The sequence below is a fragment of the Staurois parvus genome, unplaced genomic scaffold, assembly GCF_062004578.1.
Source record: "Staurois parvus isolate SC_StPar_1 unplaced genomic scaffold, SC_StPar_1.0 ptg000538l, whole genome shotgun sequence".
Lineage (NCBI taxonomy): Eukaryota > Metazoa > Chordata > Amphibia > Anura > Ranidae > Staurois > Staurois parvus.
This window is the reverse complement of record NW_028318334.1, coordinates 6,367,835-6,392,068: the sequence shown is the minus strand read 5'-3', so window position 1 is coordinate 6,392,068 and position 24,234 is coordinate 6,367,835. Positions and strand designations below refer to the sequence as shown.

At 42.3% G+C, this 24,234-nt stretch overlaps 1 protein-coding gene across 3 annotated transcripts in view; it reads right to left on the bottom strand.

Moving 5' to 3' along the window:
- Positions 1–24,234, bottom strand: part of MATN4 (matrilin 4) — a 135,515-nt gene that overhangs the window by 23,782 nt on the left and 87,499 nt on the right. For 2 of the 3 annotated variants that reach the window (XM_089690644.1, XM_089690646.1), the window contains one exon: positions 20,036–20,158. The exons of the other annotated variant lie outside the window; for it this stretch is intronic. In XM_089690644.1, coding sequence (XP_089546770.1) covers positions 20,036–20,158 — 123 coding nt within the window. The remainder of the gene's footprint in view (positions 1–20,035; positions 20,159–24,234) is intronic. 3 annotated transcript variants of the gene reach the window in all.

The following is a 24,234-nucleotide window of genomic DNA, read 5'->3' as shown; positions in this document are numbered from 1 at the left end:
TTTGCTTCCAGAGGTACTCTGCGCATCGATAGCCACCTAAACTATCTAGGATCATGCACCAGTTACTCTGCATTTGCGGATGGGTTCGAAGCTTAATGAGTCTCTGTTGAAGGAGGGCCCTCTGTTAGATGAATTTATGCGATCCTTGAGATTTTTTTAGAGAATGACACCCCAGAGGTTTCTCCCACTCTGCAATGGGAATCGCACAATTGTGTCATGTGTGGAGCGCTTATTCAAAAAGCGTTGGAGATAAAACATAATCGACTGGCCCTGCTTCAGAGTCAGTCGGATGTGGTGGCTACTCTGGAGCGAACACATAAAATATCCTTGTCGCAGGTAGTGGCAGCTGAGTTACGCGTTCAGCGGAGCAAATTTGCGGAACTGCTTCTTCACAACACTACGAACAAATTACGGAGAATCCGTCAGTTGTTCTATAAGCATGGTATTAAGCCGGGCAGATTGTTGGAGTTTTCCCTTCGTGAACTCTCCCTTAGAAGCTATATACCTTTTATTGACAAGGGGCAGGGGCAGCGCTGTTATTCCTCGCAGGAGATTGCAGAGTCCTTCCGCTCTTATTACTCGATGCTCTATAATCCGATTGCTCTGCTGTCGCCCGCTCAACTTGCCACCAACAGAGATGAATTGGAGAGTATTTGATTCAGGTCTGCCCTTGATTTCTCCAGAAGCAACAACCAGTCTGTGTGCCCCAGTCTCAACCAACGAGTTTTTAGGGGCGGTAAAGCTCCTTAAGCCCCAGGGCTAGATGGTTTTACGGGGTGTATTATAAAACATTTGTTCCCATCCTGGTGCCTATATTTGTGGCAGCCTTTAACTCTATTCTTGAGGGACATTCCTTGCCTTTGAACTCTTTGCGGGCTCATATAGCTGTCAGGAGGATAGAAATCCCACCCAATGTAAGAATTATAGGCCCTTCTCGCTCTTGAATACCGACCTAAAAATCTTTACGAAAATCCTATCACTTTGGCTGAGGCCTCTCCTTCAGAAGATAGTCTATCCTGACCAGGTGGGTTTTATGCCCTCTAAGGAAGCCAAGGACAATACCACCAGGGTCCTGAATGTCATGCACTGGGCTCATTCCCGAAAACCCTCCACGTGGCTGCTTTCCGCAGATGCGGAGATGGCTTTTGATAGGGTGGACTGGCTTTTCCTGAAGGAGACGCTCAGACATGTAGGAGTGGGACAGGGATTCTTTACTTGGATAGACGCCATCTATTCTCATCCTTTAGCGGCAGTCAGAACCAATGAGGCCACCTCCGTGTATTTTTCCTTGACAAAAGGACCCGGCAGTGGTGTCTTCTGTCGCCCCTGATATTCATCTTGACTCTAGAACTTTTGAGTCATATCCGAATGTTAGGGGTATACCCATGGACCAGACAGAACACAAGGTGGTGGCCTTCCCTGATCTTCTGTTTTTCATAGCTACCCCGAGGTTCCCTGCCAAATCTTTCTGAAGAGCTGAACCGCTATGGTTCTCTCTTGAATTTCAAAATTAATAATCATAAATGAGAGATTCTGAATGTCTCTACGCCTGAGTTTAGGTTTCGGTCCATCTGCACCTCCTTCCCTTTTCAGGACGCTTCCTCCTCTTTTTCCTATTTAGGAGTCAAGATTACCCGCACCCTAGATCAGATATTCAAGGCCAACTTTCCCCCTGCCCTAAGTGCTATCACAGCAGACCTTCGCAAATGGGCTGATTTTGCTCACTCCTGGATGGGTAGGAATGCAATATTTAAAATGAATATCATGCCCCGGCTTTAACATCTTTTCCAGACACTCCCAATAGTGATCCCTCTATTGTTTTTGAAGCAGGTGCATGCATCTCCTCCACGTATTTCTCACTCCTACTTGTCGTTACCTAAGAACCAGGGAAGGGTGGCCTTCCCAGACCCAGTTATTTCTCTGTGGTACATCTTGCTAGGATCCTTGCTTGGTGTAGGGACGGGGGTCATAGACAATGAATAGAGATGGAGCAGTGTTTCACAGTTGTTCCTTTACACTGTCTACCATAAATGGAACTTAACAGACTTCCAGCTGTCAAAACCCACCCTTTGATAGGCACTACTCTAGGGGTCATGAAATGATGCAAGGGTGGTCAGCTAGTGCGTACTACGATATCCCGCTTATATTCTGGATAACCCTTGTTTTCCACCGGGAATCTCGGATGGGAGATTCTTGTCTCTCTTTTCTAGAGGCACATTCTGTCTTTGGGATTTCATGGCTGGCCAGCAGATGAAGGCCTCGGTGGAAATACAGAGGATGTTTGTCCACCCTTAGACAGTTGGAGATTACAGCAATTCGTTAATTTCTTGTCCTCCCTGACCCATAGAGGGATAGACCTGGGACCTAATACACCTTTTTGAGGATTTTTGTGTTAACCCTGATCCTACATGCCATGCAATTTCGTTGGCCTACAATTTGCTCAGTCAACAGGCTAACTCTTTTGTGCCACCGTATCTTCTTAAGTGGGAAGAGAAGCTGAGTAGGAATTTCTTGACTGAGCAGAGAGACCACATTTTGTATTTTATTTATCGCTCCTCTGTCGAGCAAATACCAGGAGTTGGGATACAAGTTGCTCACACGTTGGTATTGGGTTTCGGTCATTTTACACCAGATCTGCTCTGAGGCAACAAAGTTCTGCTGGTGTTGTAATGACGGAGACGGCTCGTTCCTACATATATTTTGGTCCTGTAGAAAACTAGACACTTTTTGGTCAAGTTAGAGACCTTATTAAAAACTTGACAGATTTTGACCTGGGGGACGACCCGGCTAGGTATCTACTGCTGCATTCTGACCTTTCCAGGAACAGTTACAAGAACTCCTTATTGGTACACCTGATCAATGCTGCTCGTGCTTGCATACCATCTCTCTGGAAACAGGAGGTTCCCCCTTCTACCTCCATGTGGCTGACTAGGATTGAGGCAATACACTCAATTCGTGGACAGGAAGACCAGTTTCGCCAGCGGTGGGTCCATTGGTCTTTCTTTACCTGTTCTAGTGATTATGAGTCCCTGCTACACTCAGTGACTTGAAGTCCCTTCTCTACCCTTGTCTCGCTGTTTTCTGTTCTTCACTCATTTTCTTTATTCTCTTCTACCGTAGTTTTTTTTTTGTTCTTCCTCTTTCCCCCTTTCTATATACAGTAGGTGGATAGAATGCCAACCTCGTTTTGCTTGGTTTTGCAGGCTCACCGTGTAGTTATGGTTCTCGACTTATTGACTGATCGAATGTTTTGCTGTTACAAATGATTTATTACATATCTTGATTGTATCTGGGTCGACGCCTATTTAGATGGCATCTGTCTTACTGTTTTCTGTATTTCTTGAAAAATGTTTCTGATAAATAAAGTATATTAAAAAAAACAAAAACGCACAGGCGATCAAATACCACCAAAAGAAAGCTCTTGCGGTGCCATGAGACTTGCAAATCGTATGCCAAGTCGCACCCTATTGTCCGCAATTAGAGTGGTCAAATCGGTGTGGTTCCAACTTAGTCAGAGCCGTACCGATTTTTAAAGTAGTACATGTACTACTTTTGATGCGATTTGCATAGACATCTGTGTCAGATGTCTTGCAAATTGCACCTGAAATTGGCATCTCGCCCGACTTTGAAATCTTCATTGTAAGTCGCACGATTTCAAAGTCAGTCTTGATGTGACCGGGGGGGGGGGTTTACACAGACATCATTCGTTCAGTCACTTTTTCTTTCTTTCTTTTTAGGATTTACCCCCCTTCCTGACCAGGCCATTTTTTGCAATACGGCGCTGCGTTACTTCCTCAGTGATACAAATACAGTGATCAGTGCTAATAAAAAGCACTAATATTGAACTAATAACACAGGGGAGGAAGGGGTTATCATCTGGGGAGATCAAAGGGTTAACTGTGTGCTGTTTTATTATGTGCTGTGTGTGATTTAATGTGTAAGCATTCTGCTTTGTATTGCTCTGCATAAATGGTTTGCTCATCGCTGTAACTGATACATTCTGCTGGAGAGCTTGTTCTGTTGAAAAATAACAGATGGCCAGATCAGAGATGAAAACAGAAGAAAGAAAGTCTAAATAAGAAAACCAATCCAGTCATCATATTTACGAATTGGTAACCTGCAATATAATAAATGTTTGCTTTTGGGTTTAATAACACTTTAAACAATTTCAGGGGAAACAAACATACAGTGTTGCAATGAACTATTCCTTGCTCTAGGACAGCTTTTCTTAGGTTAGTGAGCAGCAACGGATTGGTCTTCTCATCTATACTAACCACCAATGTAGGGGGCACTTTTTTTTAAATAAACCCCAATGTAAGTGGTGTCTCAACTGACTACCACTGTTAAGGGGCGCTTTTTCACTGACCACCAAAGTAAGACATCTTTTCTATACTGACTCATCCCCCCCACTGTAATGGCCAATTTCTTCTCTGGCCACCAAGAAGAACATTACAATATTCACTGTTTCTTTTCTGGAAATGGTATTTTTTTAAATTTCATAATTGTTGTTTTTTAAAATTATTTTAGTTTTTCCTTAAAAACACTTCTGACCAAGCCCGATCATGTCTGTTGAAGCCTGTAAGAGGCAGACCAGATATTCTATATGGCGAAAAAGCAGGGGGGACAATGGACACCTCTGCCTAGTGCCATGAAAAAGTCTAAAAGGAGAAGACTGGGGACTATTAACGCTGACTGAAGCCCTATAAGTAGTATACACCAGACCCATTGGCAAAAGGTGGAACCAAAACTGAATTTTTTAATTATGGCCCACAAATATGACCACTCAACACTATCGAAAGCCTTAATAGCGTCTAGTGCTAAAAGGAGTATGAAACTGGGACCTGCATATTTTAACTAGGCCCGCCTGATATTAACAACTGTTGACATATTGAGCATAAATCCAGCCTGATCAGGGTGAATAATATGAGTAATGACCTTAGTCAGTCTATTAACTAGTACCTTCCTCAAACAAAATCTTTCTAAAACTGAGCTCATAATATTCCCTCCAGCCTGTGCCCCCTCTACTGAATTCTCCATCAAGATCAATAATACAACCATCAGTCCTTCCCCTCATGCCAGAGTACTAAGTGTAATCCTAGACTCCCATCTGTCCTTTTAGCCCCAAATCCAATCACTTTCTCGCAGACTTCACCTCTGCAACATCTCCAAGATACGCCCATTCTTAACCTCTGAAACCACTAAGCAACTTATTCACTCCTTTGTTATATCTCGCCTTGACTATTGTAACTCCCTCCTCATTGGCCTACCTCATCGCAGGCTATCCCCTCTTCAGTCTATCATGAATGCTGCTACCAGACTCATCCACCTTACTAACCGTTCCATATCTGCCAATCCCTCCACTGGCTTCCCATTGTCCAACGGATAAAATTCAAAACATTAACAATAACATATAAATTCATTTTCTAACTCTGCCCCAAATTACATCACCAATCTTGTCTCCAAATATCACCCAAACCATCCTCTCAACTCCTCCCATGACCTTCTGCTCTCTAGCTCCCTTGTCTCCTCCCATGCTTATCTCCAGGACTTCTCCAGAGCCTCCCCCACCCTCTGGAACACTCTACCCAAATCTATCTGACTATCGCCTACTCTGCCTACTTTTAGGTGATCTCTGAAAACCCATCTCTCCAGGGAAGCCTATCCTGCCTTCAGCTAATAAAGGAATCTTCTATTCCTCCTATCAGTTCATCCCCCACAGTTATTACCTTTTGAACCACCAGCCCCTCCCTCTTAGATTGTAAGCTCCAAGGAGCAGGGCCCTCCTATCCCTCTTGTATTGAACTGTATTATTACTGTATTGTCTCCCTTTATATTGTAAAGCGCTGAGCAAACTGTTGACGCTATATTAATCCTGTATAATAATAATAATAATAATAATGTTTTTAATAGGTGATGGGTGGAGACATTGTTTGATCTGTTTATATACAATTGCATAAATATTTATATGTGGTTTCAATAAAGCTATTATTTCAGTTGGGTCCCTTAGTATGTTCCTTCTTTCCTCATGGGGGCTTTCCCCCATAAACATTTTTTTCAGTGCATTTTTTTGGATACTGTGACCCACACCCAATTGGTGAAGTTAGTGAATGGAATAATTATTGCTATTACTATTTCCCCTATGTGGTGTCACTGTTTGTTATACAGATTCACCTTTTTTTAATACTTTATATTGAACTGTGAGCACAAACTGTCATTGCCACAAGGCTTGTCCTAGCCATAAGTTCAGGACAGACGTCAGACTATCCATAGCCCACTAATGACTTCAGCTAAGTTTATCTGACCTCTGACAAAGTGAACCTAGCCAATAAAGCTGTCATAATATCTAGTAAATATGGTTCGATGGTGGGAAGTAGTCAGGTGGCCTAAGGAAGACTCAGGTCAGTGTGACCACTCCCCTGCTTCACCTAGTTAACCCTCTAGTCCCGTCCTATTCATTATGGATGGCCAATAGTTACATTATTTAAATAATGATAGAGCATTGTAGTAGCTACATCTTCAACTAAGCTCCACGAGCAGGGCCCTCACATTCCTTCTGTACTGAAATGTATTGTAATTGCACTGTCTCCCTTATATTGTAAAGCGCTGCGCAAACTGTTGGCGCTATATAAATCCTGTATAATAATAATAATAACTCATACTATGCTTCCATCCACCATAAATCTCTTTCACTATAGTTCATGGGCCCCCCAATTCTGGATATTACAATAGAACCACCTGGCCTTCATTTGGCTTTTGTGTAGAAAATCCCCCACCTCCTTATAGACATACACACACTAAAAGGAATAGGCAGGTAGATCATTTTCACATTTTTACTGTCCACAATGTAAACCTTACTATAAAAAGTACCCACGTATTTTGTATTACTGTCCCCTGCGTTGCCAGTATAATAGGAATTGATTTACATAAATACAGACTTCACTAAACAACTTGTGCTAAATAGGAACTGTCTGAGTTGCCTCTAGGCTATCAGTCTGACTCAAAACTGCAATGGAAAGTGCTGAGCAAACTGTTGGTGCTATATAAATCCTGTATAATAATAATAATAATACCTTGGAAAGTTTTTTAAGATCTGTGGTTAATAAAGAAATAGGTCTATAGGACTCCGGGTACAAAGGCTCTTTATCTTTCTTAGGTATAACTACTATAACAGTCTCACCCATAGTCTGGGAGCTGACCCTCCAAAAAAGCCTCATTAATTGCAATAAGAAGGGCCAGAAGCAGCATTGCACTATATTTTTTATAGATCTCCATAGGAAGACTGTCAACCCCCGGAGCTTTAGAATTAGGGAAACTGGCTACAACAGTTTCCAATTCATATAAAGTAATTGGGGCATCGAGTGCTTTCTGAACTACCAGCAACAGAGTGGGAAAATCAATTGTAGCAATAAAAGCGGTCAGCTCAGCCAGTGTATAGTCAGTCTTATAAGCATATAGATCTTGATAACAAGACTGAAAAACAGACACAATAGAAATTGCCTGAACTTAATCTCGTCCTGGTTCTTCAAAGCCAAAACAGTAGTGGGGTTTGATTGAGATTGAACTATTTGAGCCAGTAACCTACCAGTTGCCTCCCCATCAGCCCATGTCAGCCTCTTCCTAAAAAACTGTTTATTCCTATCCCTATCTTCTAACAACTCATTGAACCTTCTCTGAGAGGACTACCATCTAAACTATTGTCTAGAATAGGATTCAAAATATGGTTGGTTCCGCTGCCGAGGGCTCCTCCTTAGCAAATTCCAATTCCCTATGGGACGCAGTTTTAATAACACTGACTTGTTAAAGTAGAAACCCTCCAAGGAAAGTCTTAATGGATCCCATTCTACCCATGGGGAAATGGAACCCACATGAAGAGAAAAAAATATCTCAATAGAAGTATGCAGGGGATCTTCTTTGGGGAAAAAATCCAACCAGAAAGGATTCAGTCGTCATGAAATATTAGATTCTGGGTGGCCAGATATTAAAGTAACTAATAGGGGAGAATAGTCAGATATTCCTCTGGGTTCTATGTTGATCTCAACTAGGGCTGGGGTGAGCTCTGTGGAGCACAAAGCCAGATCAATTCTGGACAAAGAATTATGAGATTTGGAATAGAATGAGCACTTTTAGCAGGATGTAGCTGTCTACAAATACACTATATTGCCAAAAGTATTGAGACGCCTGCCTTGTCACACACATGAACTTTAATGGTATCCAAGTCTTAGTCCATAGGGTTCAATATTGATTTGGCCCACCCTTTGGAGCAATAACAGCTTCAACTCTTCTGGGAAGGCTGTGCACAAGGTTTAGAAGTGTTTCTATGGGAATGTTTGACCATTCTTTCAGAAGCACATTTGTGAGGTCAGGTACTGAAGTCAGACAAGAAGGCCTGACTCGCAGTCTCAGCTCTAATTCATCCCAAAGGTCTTCTATCTGGTTGAGGTTTATGACACTGTGCAGGCCAGTCAAGTTCCTCCACCTCAAACTCACTCATCCATGTCTTTATGGACCTTGCTTTGTGCACTGAAGCTCAGTCATGTTGGAGCAGGAAGGGGCCATCCCCAAACTGTTCCCACAAAATTGGGAGCATGACATTTTCCAAAATGTCTTGGTATGCTGATGCCTTAAGAGTTCCCTTCACTAGAACTAAGGGGCCAAGCCCAACCCCTGAGAAACAACCCCACACTATAATCCCCCCTCCACCAAACTTTACACTTGGCACAATGCAGTCAGGCAAGTACCATTCTCCTGGCAACTGCCAAACCCAGAGACATCCATCAGAATACCAGACAGAAAAGAGTGATCCATCACTCCAGAGAGCACGTCTCCACTGCTCTAGAGTCCAGTGGTGGCGTGCTATACACCACTTCATCCAGCACTTTGCATTGCACTTGGTGATGTAAGGCTTGGATGCAGCTGCCAGGCCATGGAAACCCATTCCATGAAGCTCTCTATGCACTGTTGTGCTAATCTGAAGGCCACATGACGTTTGGAGGTCTTTAGCTATTGACTCTGCAGACAGTTGTCGACTTCTGCGCACTGCACGCTTTAGCATACACTGACCCCACTCTGTCATTTTATGTGGCCTACCACTTGATGGCTGAGTTGTTGTTGTTGTTGTTCCTAGTTGCTTCCACTTTGTTATAATACCACTGACAGTTGACTGTGGAATATTTAGTAGCAAGGAATTTTCACAGATGGACTTGAATTCATTGAGCGCAACCCATTCTTTCACAAATGTTTGTAGAAGCAGTCTGCATGCTAAGGTGTTTGATTTTATGCACCTGTGGCCATGGAGGTGATTGGAACCTGAATCCAATAATTTGAAGGGCGAGCCCAATACTTTTGGCAATATAGTGTATCTTGTAGCCCCAATTCCCTGTATAGTCTCTCCAAAGATGAAAGACCTTCAACAGGGAATGATCTAGGAGCTGGAAATCTATCCCGCTCCAGGTCAAAAAATTGCCTTATATGCAGATGATAACCTTCTCTTTTTATCTAATATTCAATTATCTCTCCTGGGAGTAATTAAATATGTTGATGACATTTTCAGATCTTGGCATAAATTGGGAGAAAGCTATGTTACTGCCACTGGACCCTTTGCTAATCTCTTTACCACCTGCACTCTCTTATTCAAGAGTTGTGTCATCCATGAAGTATTTGGGTGTAACAATACCCACCTCATCTCAGGCATTTATTCCAGACAACATTGTCTAGATTTCAAATTCAAAGTAAAACTTGGAGTAAGTTACCTTTCTCTTTGTTAGGGTGTGTTAACTTGCTCAAGATGACATGGATGCCTCAACTCTTATACTTTCTATATAACTTGCCTGTTTGGATACCTCTGCGGATTTGTATTAACTTTAATAGTATATTTAGGGATCTAATTTGGAGAAAGAAGGCCCCTCATATAAAATTAGAGATTACAATATGCTAGGGATGCTGGAGGATTAGCAGTACCTTAAACGAGGATATATTTTCTTGCTGCTCAATTACAACATTTTGGGGGGGGGGGGGGGGCTCAAGAGAGACCTCCTAGTGCTGCTTATTGAATATTTTCTCATATGTTTAGGGGTCGGCCAGCACTTTATGTCCTGGAAGGGGCATTGCGGGTGTTTCATTAACTGCTATGCCTACCCTGGCGTTGATATGCAAGGTGTGGGAGGAAACTAAGAAAATGATGGGGATCTCTAATCCTAATATATATACTCCAATATGAGGGAACGATAAGATTCCTAAGCTCTCTGCCCTCCAGGGCTTTCAGAGATGAGAGAGAGCAGGGGTTTCAACCTTAGCACAATTGTATGATAATGGTGTTCTTAGTATGGGCAGCTAAGGACAGAGTTTTCTTTACATCAAAAGTGGTTTTATCAGTTTCTCCAACTGCGTCATGCGTTACCAGCTCAATTTTCCTCAGCTGCAGTGTTCTTTTTTCCCACTCCGGCTCCGGACAAAATAGTTCAAGCAATGTCAACTAAGGGACATATTACACATATACTGATTTATTAGAGACATTTTTATTGAAGTTTCCTGTTCGGTCTAAGGCAAGGTGGAAACAGGACATCAGCCCTATCTCGGCGAAGGTCTGGAGGGGGATCCGTAGGTTCCTCCCTTTTGTTTCTCTTTCTCTATCTTCCAGATTAACACAGATTTTTATACTTTAGGGCAGTGGTGGGCAACCTTTTTTTTCAACTGAGCCAAATCTCGCCAAAACCACGATTGAAATTTATTTTGAGAGCCACATTTTTAAAACTGAAAATACATAGGATGGTACACTGTTTTTAGTTTCAATAAGTTTTTATAGTAATTCATCCCCCATAGTAATTCATCCCCCATAGTAATTCATCCCCCATATAGTAATTCATCCCCCATAGTAATTCATCCCCCATAGTAATTCATCCCCCATATAGTAATTCATCCCCCATAGTAATTCATCCCCCATATAGTAATTCATCCCCCATAGTAATTCATCCCCCCTATAGTAATTAATCCCCCCTATAGTAATTCATCCCCCCTATAGTAATTCATCCCCCATATAGTAATTCATCCCCCATAGTAATTCATCCCCCATATAGTAATTCATCCCCCATAGTAATTCATCCCCCATATAGTAATTAATCCCCCATATAGTAATTCATCCCCCATAGTAATTCATCCCCCATATAGTAATTCATCCCCCATATAGTAATTCATCCCCCATAAGTAATTCATCCCCCATATAGTAATTCATCCCCCATATAGTAATTGATCCCCCATAGTAATTCACCCCCCATATAGTAATTCATCCCCCATAGTAATTCATCCCCCATAGTAATTCATCCCCCATATAGTAATTCATCCCCCATAGTAATTCATCCCCTATAGTAATTCATCCCCCATATAGTAATTCATCCCCCATATAGTAATTCATCCCCCATAGTAATTCATCCCCCATATAGTAATTCATCCCCCATAGTAATTCATCCCCCCTATAGTAATTCATCCCCCCTATAGTAATTCATCCCCCATATAGTAATTCATCCCCCATATGAGCCTAGCTCCTCTCACATTCATCACGCTGCCCCGCCTACACACATCCTGACAGCCAATCACTGGCTATCAGGATGTGTGTGGCAGCGAGACTGGCCAATCATTGCATATGAGCGCGCTGCCCTGGCTGTTTTTTTTTTGGATCACGCTGCAGAGTCCCTGCCGCCCGAGAGGAGGGAGGGGAGCGGGCGCCCGGCACACAAGAGCCGCATTAAAGCGTGTAAAGAGCCGCATGTGGCTCGCGAGCCGCGGCTTGCCGACCACTGCTTTAGGGTGTCTAGAACCCCTTAAACTCTCCACACCATTGGCTTGAAATCTGACCCAGTTTGTGCTAGATGTGGTAAACCTGGTACTCTTATACACCTTTTGTGGTGATGCCCTAAACTCCAGAGATACTGGGCAAAAGTGCTTGGTACACTTAATGGTCTTTTGGATGTGAAAATTCCTGTTGAACCACGTACATGTTTATTGGGCTACGTAGACTCTTCTTTCTACACATCCTCTATGCTGACTACTATTCTGCGGGCACTTTTTGTGACAAATTGCCCTTAAGTGGACCTCCCAATATCCTCCTACTTTATCTGACTGGATATTTGATCTCAAGAAGCTTATTTCTTTTGAAAAACATACATATTTTTTAAGAAACTCAATGAGTAAGTTTGATGCCATTTGGTGAAAATGACTTGAGTTTATGTCTCCTGTATAGGATTAGGGGTATTCTGTTTTAAGTATTGGTCTCTATGTATGGGGAAACATGATATTTCTTTTTATAGATGCTATGTTTTGATGGTCAGTTAGTGCCCGTTCACATGTATGCTGATTGGACGCAGTTTGAACTGCATCCAATCTGCATGACATGTGAAATAACATTGCTTCCTATGGTGCCTGTTCACATATGTCTGGTGCACTGGCAGTGTGGATTCAGTGCAGTTTTAAAAAGAGTTATGTCTGATTTCTGAGCAGTGCAGTCTGTTTCAGGTGCGGTTAACAGGTTATTGACTTCTATGGGAACCTTTTCTAAACCTCATATGTATGAACAGGATAAGATCCTGAGCTAATCCTGTCCTGAACCTGTTGTAGACCTGACATGAACCTGTGAACAGCTACTGTATCAATTAGCTATGAAACCTGAGCTTCAATCTGCACAGCACATGTGTGAATCAGCTTAGCCTAGGTTCACACCTATGGACTACAGTCCATTCAACATGATTTCCTATGGGACACGTTCACACCTCCGTGTTTTCACTCAGTGTGTTTTTTGGAAAGAGTCAGGGACTTTTTTAAACACAAAACTTTGTGTTTTTGGTTTTATAGACTTCAATGGAGATGCTGCAAAAAGCATGTATTGTGTTTTTGCTGCTTTTTTTATTCATTTTTTTATGTGTTTTGTGTTTTAATTTGCCTAGCAACAAGAAAAAACTCCCCGCAAAACGTGTCAAAAACGCATGTGCAAAAACACAATACACACTGCAAAAAGCACTGCAGAAATGTATCAAACCTAAACTGCATAGGTGTGAACCTGGCCTTATAGATGATGTTATTTTATGGCTGTAGCTCTCCATCAATATATTAGTATGCTCCAAAGAGTTGTTATTATGATAGCTGTGATTTTTTTTTTCTTTTCTTTTTTGTGATGCCGTGTGGCGAGTATGATCTGTTTGTGTTCTTTTTCTATGATGTTTTGAAAAAGAGAACATTTTACTAAATAAAATCTGATTTAAAAAAAAAAATAATTTTGTTGTGTAGATCAGGGGATGTAAAACAGTGATCTGACCACACAAATGTATCAGGGGTTGTTGTAGATATAATAATTTTTGCAGAGTTTCCCTGTAAACTGTGATAGAAAGGTTGACAATGGCTACACTAAGGACCTAGAGCCATCTAAATCTACACCTGGAATCAGACTGGTGGCTTCCCTATGCACGAGTGATGAATTTGGACAATGTACTATAATCTAGTTCTTCTGTCACTGTTTTTTCAACACAGTTTGTTAACAGTTTAAGTTTGTCTTCTCTTTTTTACCCCTCTCTCTGTTTCCCTCTCTCTCTCTGTAACCCTTCTCTCTCTCACACCCCTTTTCTCTCTCTCACCCCCTTTCTTTGTCTCTCAACCCCTTTCTTTAACCCCCCCTCATCCCCTCTCTCTCTTAACCCCTCCCTCACTTTCTCCCTCACATCCTCCTCTCTTACACCCCCCCTCTCTCTGTCACCTCCCTCTTACTCTTACCCCCCTATCTCTCACCCCCTCTCTCTATTTTAATTTGTTTTAACACAATTGCTTGCGTTTTCATTTGATTGATTTCCATAAAAAGGACCACCAAATTTCTCAGCACCAGGCCTATGATATTCCTAATCTGGCCCTGCTCATATACAGGTGAAACTCGAAAAATTAGAATATCGCGCAAAAGTTAATTTATTTCAGTAATGCAACTTAAAAGGTGAAACTAATATATGAGATAGACTCATTACATGCAAAGCAAGATAGTCCAAGCCGGGATTTGTCATAATTGTGATGATTATGGCTTACAGCTCATGAAAACCCCAAATCCACAATCTCAGAAAATTAGAATATTACATGCAATCAATAAAACAAGGATTGTACATAGAACAATATCAGACCTCTGAAAAGTGTAAGCATGCATATGTACTCAGTACTTGGTTTGGGCCCCCTTTGCAGCAATTACTGCCTCAATGCGGCGTGGCATGGAAGCTATCAGCCTGTGGCACTGCTGAGGTGTTATGGAAGACCAGGATGCTTCAATAGCGGCCTTCAGCTCTTCTGCATTGTTCGGTCTCATGTCTCTCATCTTTCTCTTGGAAATGCCCCATAGATTTTCTATGGGGTTCAGGTCAGGCGAGTTTGCTGGCCAATCAAGCACAATAATCCCACATTCATTGAACCGGGTTTTGGTGCTTTTGGCAGTGTGGGCAGGTGCCATGTCCTGCTGGAAAATTAAGTCAGCATCCCCATAAAGCTCGTCTGTGGAAGGAAGCATGAAGTGCTCCAAAATCTCCTGGTAGACGGCTGCATTGACCCTGGACTTAATGAAGCACAGTGGACCAACACCAGCAGATGACATGGCTCCCCAAATCAACACAGACTGTGGAAACTTCACACTGGACTTCAAGCATCTTGCACTGTGTGCTTCTCCATTCTTCCTCCATACTCGGGGTCCTTGGTTTCCAAATGAGATGCAAAAGTTGCTGTCATCAGAAAAGAGGACTTTGGACCACTGAGCAACAGACCAGGTCTGTTTTTCTTTAGCCCAGGTAAGACGCTTCTGACGTTGTTTGTTGTTCAGGAGCAGCTTGACAGGAGGAATACGACATTTGAAGCCCATGTCCAGGACTTGGCACCTGCCCACACTGCCAAAAGCACCAAAACCTGGTTCAGTGACCAAGGGATTACTGTGCTTGATTGGCCAGCAAACTCGCCTGACCTGAAACCCATAGAGAATCTATGGGGCATTGCCAAGAGAAAGATGAGAGACATGAGACCGAACAATGCAGAAAAGCTGAAGGCCGCTATTGAAGCATCCTGGTCTTCCATAACACCTCAGCAGTGCCACAGGCTGATAGCTTCCATGCCACGCCACATTGAGGCAGTAATTGCTGCAAAAGGGTCCCAAACCAAGTACTGAGTACATATGCATTCTTATTCTTTTCAGAGGTCCAATATTGTTCTATGTACAATCCTTGTTTTATTGATTGTATGTGATATTCTAATTTTCGGAGATTGTGGATTTGGGGTTTTTCATGAGCTGTAAGCCATAATCATCACAATTATGACAAATCACGGCTTGAACTATCTTGCTTTGCATGTAGTGAGTCTATCTCATATATTAGTTTCACCTTTTAAGTTGCATTACTGAAATAAATGAACTTTTGCACGATATTCTAATTTTTCGAGTTTCACCTGTATATTCATGAGACAGACATAAAGTGTATGTAAACCCAAAATGTATTTCTCAGTATGTTTTGGCATCATGCCTCACTTTATACATCTCTGTTAATCAAATAGCTTTTTTGAAAATCTGTTGAAATGTTCTTACCTGTAAATCTTGTCTTCCTGTTTAAGGCCGGCAACACTAAACTACAGCCACCAGCTTTTCAACCTGTCAAGTGTGCTCCTTCAGTTGGCCATTGGACTGGCTATCAGGCCTATCAAATTGGTAGCACAATGGCTGCAGAATGAGCTTCCATGGAAGGCTGGCAATACCACTGCTAATTGTTTAAAAAAATGTTAAAAACTGTATACAGTAAAGCATGATGCTAAACATACTGAACTATAGAGTTAGGGTTTACATACACTTTAAGCCAAATATGTTGTTGCACATGTCTAATGTAAAAAAGCGCAATACTTTCCTTTAAATTTTTCTGCTATTCAGTTCAACCATTCTTAGAGATCATAAGCAGCAAGCACTTCCTTCCTGTAACCACAGGCACATCCTTTCCTAGGGAGACAACACTTGCTCAGTTCTGGTACAATGTTGTCACCCTACCTGTCTGCTCCTGGGTTATACTACAAGCAGCTGTGCCAATGTGCAATGACACTGACAGGTTCAGCCAGAGTCACCACAGTAAAACTGTGATAGTCACACATCTACAGGAGGATCATACAAGTCTACCAAATGTGTATAGTGCAAGGAGAGAAAGAATGAACAGAGTAAGGGGAAAACCATATTGTTGTATTAACAAATAATGAGATCCAGAAGGAATGCTGAACACCAAGATGCAAAATAATCTTCGTTTATTAAAATAACCAGCAGGAACAAATTCTATTCTGACATGTTTCATGCTAGGAATAGCACTGTCTCAAAGAAAGAACTCTATGAGCAAGAGCTGTATCTAATGCAAAACAGGTCAGAATAGAACTTACCCCTTCTGGCTATTTTATTAAGGGCTGGATTGTACCAGATGCAGTTTGGTGCATTTTTATTCTGCATCAAATAAACATTGGGGGAGATTTACTAAAACTGGAGCACTCAGAATCCAGTGCAGCTGTGCATGGTAGCCATTCAGCTTCTATACTCAGCTTATTCAATTAAGCTTTGACAATAAAACCTGGAAGCTGATTTGGTTTCTATGCAGAGTTGCACCAGATTTTGCAGGCTACAGCTTTAGAAAATAACCCCCCATGATAGTGTTTAACATGGATTCCAATGGTCCTAGTTCACACCAGTGCAGTGCATTCCAGTGCAGTCAACAAAAGTAGAACATGTTGCATTTTTTCTGTATGGAATGCTTCTGGAATATGGCAAAAAGTATGAAAAATGCATAGGAATGCAAATGCCCTCAACTAAGATGAAGAGAAAAAGGGGGCAAACTGCACTAGAACTCATCAAAAACATATAAAAAACTTGCATTCAGAAACGCATCTGGAAGGCAGAAATTGTGGTGTGAACGGACCCCGAAGGAAAGTTATTTTGTATCTTGTACAGCATTCCAGTTGATATAATTGATTGCTTCTGTGAAGATGTGCAGGGTCAGCTCCGGAGATGTGATTGTGAAGTGTGGAGCCTGATCTTGACACGAGCAGCAGGCCAAAATGGCCACCCTGCATAGGTGGCACTATCTGCCATGCAGAGAGAGAGAGAGGAGGGCAAGGGGAACCCATGTTCCTCTGAGACCTTATCACGAGAGCAGCTGTCCAATTGGACACTATTACCCTGGTTGATCTCTGCGGCCATCTTTGGTGTGGGCAGTGCTAATAAATAGCACGGTCCTCCAATGGTTGCGCGCATTTGTGCAGTGGCTAGGTTAGGGACAGAAACCCCGCTGGTCAAGGACAGAGTGCTTAGTGTTGGGCAAAGTTCCAGTGGAGAAGGGACAAAGTAGGGACAGTCGCTGTGCCTCAGGCAGGAGACCATCATCTTCAAGGTGCTTCATTGTCAGTCTTGCCTTCCAGCCAACTCTTCTGTCAGATGACAAGTATCAGCAGTGTGTTCGGGTATCCTCAGCACAGTTCTCTGTAAGTTCTGCTGGCCTGTGCTGCCATGTATACATACTTTGTGCTACTTTCTTGGAGCACTCATGATAATATACAGTCAGGTCCATAAATATTGGGACATCGACACAATTCTAACATTTTTGGCTTTAACTGCAGACTGTCAGCTTTAATTTGAGGGTATTTACATCCAAATCAGGTGAACGGTGTAGGAATTACAACAGTTTGCATATGTGCCTCCCACTTGTTAAGGGACCAAAAGTAATGGGACAATTGGCTTCTCAGCTGTTCCATGGCCAGATGTGTGTTATTCCCTCATTATCCCAATTACAATGAGCAGATAAAAGGTGCAGAGTTCATTTCAAGTGTGCTATTTGCATTTGGAATCTGTTGCTGTCAACTCTCAAAATGAGATCAAAAGAGCTGTCACTATTAGTGAAGCAAGCCATCATTAGGCTGAAAAAACAAAACAAACCCATCAGAGAGATAGCAAAAACATTAGGCGTGGCAAAACAACTGTTTGGAACATTCTTAAAAAGAAGGAACGCACCGGTGAGCTCAGCAACACCAAAAGACCCGGAAGACCACGGAAAACAACTCTGGTGGATGAGCGAAGAATTCTTTCCCTGGTGAAGAAAACATCCTTCACAACAGTTGGCCAGATCAAGAACACTCTCCAGGAGGTAGGTGTATGTGTGTCAAAGTCACCAATCAAGAGAAGACTTCACCAGAGTGAATACAGAGGCTTCACCACAAGATGGAAACCATTGGTGAGCCTCAAAAACAGGAAGGCCAGATTAGAGTTTGCCAAACGACATCTAAAAAAGCCTTCACAGTTCTGGAACAACATCCTATGGACAGATGAGACCAAGATCAACTTGTACCAGAGTGATGGGAAGAGAAGAGTATGGAGAAGGAAAGGAACTGCTCATGATCCTAAGCATACCACCTCATCAGTGAAGCATGGTGGTTGTAGTGTCATGGCGTGGGCATGTATGGCTGCCAATGGAACTGGTTCTCTTGTATTTATTGATGATGTGACTGCTGACAAAAGCAGCCGGATGAATTGTGAAGTGTTTCAGGAATATTATCTGCTCATATTCAGCCAAATGCTTCTGAACTCATTGGACGCTTCACAGTGCAGATGGACAATGACCCAAAGCAGACTGCAAAAGCAACCAAAGAGTTTTTTAAGGTAAAGAAGTGGAATGTTATGCAATGGCCAAGTCAGTCACCTGACCTGAGTCCGATTGAGCATGCATTTCACTTGCTGAAGACAAAACTGAAGGGAGAATGCCCCAAGAACAAGCAGGAACTGAAGACAGTTGCAGTAGAGGCCTGGCAGAGCATCACCAGGGATGAAACCCAGCGTCTGGTGATGTCTATGCGTTCCAGACTTCAGGCTGTAATTGACTGCAAAGGATTTGCAACCAAGTATTAAAAAATGAAAGTTTGATTTCTGATTATTATTCTGTCCCATTACTTTTGGTCCCTTAACAAGTGGGAGGCACATATGCAAACTGTTGTAATTCCTACACCGTTCACCTGATTTGGATGTAAATACCCTCAAATTAAAGCTGACAGTCTGCAGTTAAAGCACATCTTGCTCGTTTCATTTCAAATCCATTGTGGTGGTGTATAGAGCCAAAAATGTTAGAATTGTGTCGATGTCCCAATATTATGGACCTGACTGTATATTTCCGCACCACTTGGCCTCCTTGTGTGTTCTCTCTCCTCCGGGTTTCGAGCGCTAGGTCTAGCCCACAAGCATGTGAAATATTTGACAAACAACGTGATCTTGTTGTATCTTACTGTGCTCTACAAAACTAAGTATTCATTTGTGAGAGTTTGGTTCTACTTTAAAGTGTAACTATTTTTGGGTAGAGTGGAGATGGATTAGAACCCCTGTTAGTTTTTATTGCTGTCTGTGCCCCCATTAGAGGGATTCACTCTCTCTATTTGCCCTGTTTACCATTATCATTGAAAGTGAAAGAAAATCCCACATTTTGGGTTGTCCCTAGAAAAATAATAGAGGGGAAATATTCCAATAGGGACACTAATTGTGGTGACCTGGGAGTCCCCAAGGAATTCCCTTAACTTGCAGTGATTTCCTCTAACTTCCTGTTTTGGCTATGGGACAGGAAGTTAAGGGAAACCTGCCCAATGGGACACAGATGGCAAAAAATAAAATGACAGGGCATATAACCCTCCCTTACTTCCTTAATCCAAACTGAAAAAAAGTTTTGCCTTTAGTTCTACATTAACATCTATACCTTTAAAAAGGTGAAAAGGTGAGTCTTATTTCTGAAAATATTGGCACAAAGCAATGTTCGTCTTTGTAGCTCTAGAAAGTTGGAAAAGTGTTCCTGCTTCTGTAACACCACAATGACAAAATGTAGAAATATACTTTGCTGACGAATATACCATCCATTCAGTAGAAGTAGATAATACATTGGTATAGTTGTAATGAGATATGGACATTCATTCTTTAATAGGGAGTTGGGAATGGGGATCTGTGTGCATAGTGTGTCATTTCTGCTCTGGCCTTGGACTTCCAACTCACCTAGACAAGTCTTCCCATCACTTTGAAGATTGTAGCCCTCATTGCAACGACAGTAGTAGCCATTCAGGATGCCCACACATTCATGCTGACAGCTGTGATTGCCGTATGAACAATAGTCAATCACTGCAATTTAGAACAGACAGGGTAATCAGACGTAGCTCATGACTTCTAGATCGTTCTCACATAACCGCTGGATGCCCGCCACTCTGTAACATCACAGTCTTATCTATGGCTTCTTCTTATTTGAAGAGATGGAAGACTACACAGCTATTTCACATTTCTGAAAGAAATCTTTGTAGAGAAAGGTCAGGTAGACTGGACTGTTTCAATTCCAACTGGAACAATTTAAAAGTTGATTTTGTTATTGTTTTAATGAAATGGTGCTATCTACATCAGTCAGGCTTTCATGCAGACCTAACATAAAAGCTCTTTGTTGACTTTGTACTTTGTGCTCCAGTCTCTTCATTAAGATGTTCTACAGACTAGAAACATTTTGTCTCAGAAGAGTAATGCAACTATACCATCCATTCTCATAATCCAGAAGAGTTGATCAAAGTGAATTTACAATCAAAGAAAGATTACATCAACACAGCTGTGACTGTAGGATTTGTGAATCTAGCACATTTAAGTGTTTAAAGCTAACAATATTGCTAAAAGGTGCCTACAAGTCAGAGCCTCCTCATTTTCTGTATCTACATATTTTCACATTTTTTTGTAGCACCCAAGAGGACACTCTTGGTATTTCAACCTTGTTTAGTCCATACATAATAGGCTAGGTTTCCGAAAACAATGAAAATAAACCACTAAAATGCCCCCCAAACCTATCAGTTGGATCAGCATGTAGATAAACTGGTGCAAGACAAACAGGATTGGATTGTCAGGCTCCAGTAGACTTCAACAAAACATTTTGGCTTTAAATAAATTTACATTTTATTATTCTGACTATAGATAAGAGAAGATTGCCACAATTCATCTGTTTTTGTATAGGTTGTATGTCAATTTTATGTGGGCATTCCCCACCTGACCAGTGTTGTAGAGTCACTATTGATACAATGGCGCTAGAGGTGTCTTAAGCCAGCCATAGATCTAAACCCGTGGTTTCAGGAAAAAAAATTGCACTGACAGTGTTGATGGGGGAATCCCTCCCACAGAGCTACTGTGTTCTCTCTGGGGAAAAGCCGTCCCTGACGAGAGAACACTGTGACTATTTCAACCTTGTTCAGTCCATACATAACAGACTAGGTTGAAAATAAACCATTCAAATGCCCCCCAAACCTGTATCAGTTGGATCAGCATGTGGATAAACTGGTGCAAGGCAAACAGGATTGGCTTGTCAGGCTCCAGTAGACTTCAACAAAATGGTGGCCGTCCACACACAGTGTCAGGAAATGCTTGCCCATAGCTCAAGTGAAGTTTTCTGGGGCATTCAGCATGTGCACTCAGGCAAATGGGCCCACACCTGTCACCAGTGCCTGCACCAAATGGGCTATTTAAACAGATCCACTGCACTGGCTAATTGCTGTTTGGTCTGCAGCTTCTGTGTGTACATATCCTGATTCCTATGTTTGACCTCTAATATTGACCCGGCTTGCTTCTGACTCCACTTGTCTGCCACCTGCCCTGACCTTGGCTTGTTCTCCGGATTTTGCCTCTGCCTACTGTCTCTGCCTCCACCGTTACGGACAATGGCCTGTTACTCAACTCCTCTCCTGTTTGCCATTTATGCCTTATCTGTTTGTCTGTTGCCAACCTGGCTAGTCTGACCCTGAATCCTGCCTCATCCAGTCCACTACAGCTCCTCAGTCCAGCATGCCCTCATCTGGTACATCTGCCTGCTGCCAGCCTGTCTACTGCTGCTCTGCCATGGTGACATCTGCCTGCTTCCAGCCTGCCCTGCTGAGACAACTGCCTGCTGCCAGCTGTTCTATTCCGGGCATCCTTCCAGCAAGACATCGGTTATTACCAATGCTGACCACAGGACTGATCATGGCACTCATACCTCACCGAGCTCTTGTGGTTACTGTTCCACTATCAGTGACCCCTCAGCCGGAGCCTGTACGAGAGGTCTTCCACTGCAAGTCTGGCTCACTAGGAGGTACACAGACACCGACTCCCTGTTTCCTGAGTGTTAATGGAATGGGTATAAGATTGCTTCAGCTCTTGTTCTACACCTGTAGAGAATGCCACAAATGAGTTTCGTCCTTTTCAGGCCTTGATCATAGAGGTCTTAATGATTAAGTCCCAAAAAAAGAACAGGTGCTGAAGTCACTTACACATTCTATTCACACTCAAGCAATAGGGAGTCAGTGTCTGTGTGCAGATGGCTGCCATTTTGTTGAAGGCTAGGTTTCCAGGTACTACTGTGTTTTATCTCAGAAAAAAATAATTGCTATTAATGATAAATCATCCTCTACCTTAACATTAAAGCTGGCCGAACATGTTACTATCAGGTTATACAATCTCGCTACAATCACCTTTAAATGTTCTAAAACTATGCAACACAAGAACCTACAATTCGTTTCCAGACAGGAACGTTGTTCTGTGCACTGCCGGTGGTCAACTTTCTTGATGTAAAGGGCCTCAAGTGTGGCCTCTGACATCGTCAGGGGCTGCACATAACATGCAGTGAATGTAATGCTACAGAAAGCTGGTAGACATTGCAGACATGCAATAGGAGATGGTCATATACTGTATTATAGGCATGCTACACTATTATCACCGGCCATTTACTAATCCATGCTTCCATATTTTTGCTTGCTACATCCCCTTGAAAAGTTATGTTACATTTGATATATATGTCAGCAAAGTCCATTATAAAAAGTCAGATTGGTTAAAAAACATGAAACGTGATGTTAGCACAGAAAAAAGTAAGAGTGAAAAGAAATAAAACAAACCATTTGTCCACCAGAACTCAGTCGAATGAATATTTAAGTTAAAGTAAAACAGACTAATGAATGGGCCTCCACAATTAGTAAAGGGTGGCAGTCAGGGCACCAGGGCTCTTTGCTATAAACGTAAACGTCAAGGGGGAGATTGCCCTTGGATATTTACAAAAATGTGCAACGTATTGGTTGAATCCACTTAGCAATTCACAGACCCCAAATGTTACAAATGTTCAGATTTTCAGTAATATTCCTATGTTTATATCACATAATGTCTCTGATAGGTATGCAAAGGTCAACTCTGTGCCTGTTGCAGATTTTCCCTCACTTCCCATTTTGCAGAACCATTGTTATCAGGATAAAAAGTGAGGGAAAATCTCTCTATAGGAGCCACAGATAGCAATAAAGAGTGAAAAGGAATGTAATCCTTTCCCACCCGATCAAAAACTAAAAAAACAGTGTTGATTATTCATTAAATATATCTATAGGCATAACATTTTTTAGTTTTGGGCTGTGCAAATGGGATAGAACCTTTTTTGGGTGCTGGCTGGGTTATCGCTCGGGAGAGTTATCTGTCTTTGATGATTGTTACCAGGACAGAAATTGAAAGAATTTCCAAAATTATGTGGTTGTCATACCCAGGAGTGTATTTACCACAAACAAGGTATTTGCCTAGGGCGGCATTTTTTAGGGGGGCAGCAGCATTTTTCAGTGGGGCAGCTCCGCTCCCCGAAAGAAGGGATGGAAGAAGGGAAACATACAGCATGGGGACCAGGTGGGATCTGAGTGAGGCTGCGGACTTCTTGACGGTGTATGCAGAGCCTGACTCTTGTTTCCGGGGATGTCTGGAGCTGTGAAGGTGAGTGTCTTCTCTCTTTCACTGGGGTGGGGGGGGGGGAGTTGCCAGTGTATGGGGGGACGGTGGTAGTGGAAGGCTCTCTTGGGTGGGAGGAGGGTTGGGGTGTTGTTGGTCAATGTCAGGTTCTCTTCATGGGGTAGATCGGTGTCAGAGTCCCTCCGTGGTGGTGGTGGTGGTGGTGGGGGGAGCCGATTTTTGTATTGCCTAGGGCAGCACGAAACCTAAATACACCACTGGTCATACCCAGGAACAGTTTTCATGTAAAGGACATTTTCCTATGGAGACACTTAATTCCAGAAGACATTACCATTACTTTGTAAATATTTACACTCCTTTTCTCTTGTGTTTTTGATATAGGATCTAAAAGGAAGTCTCCCCAGTGGGACATAGGCAGCCAGCAAAAGGTCCTAATTATTTTCTGACCAAAAACATTTTGGCTTTAAGTAAATATTAATTTT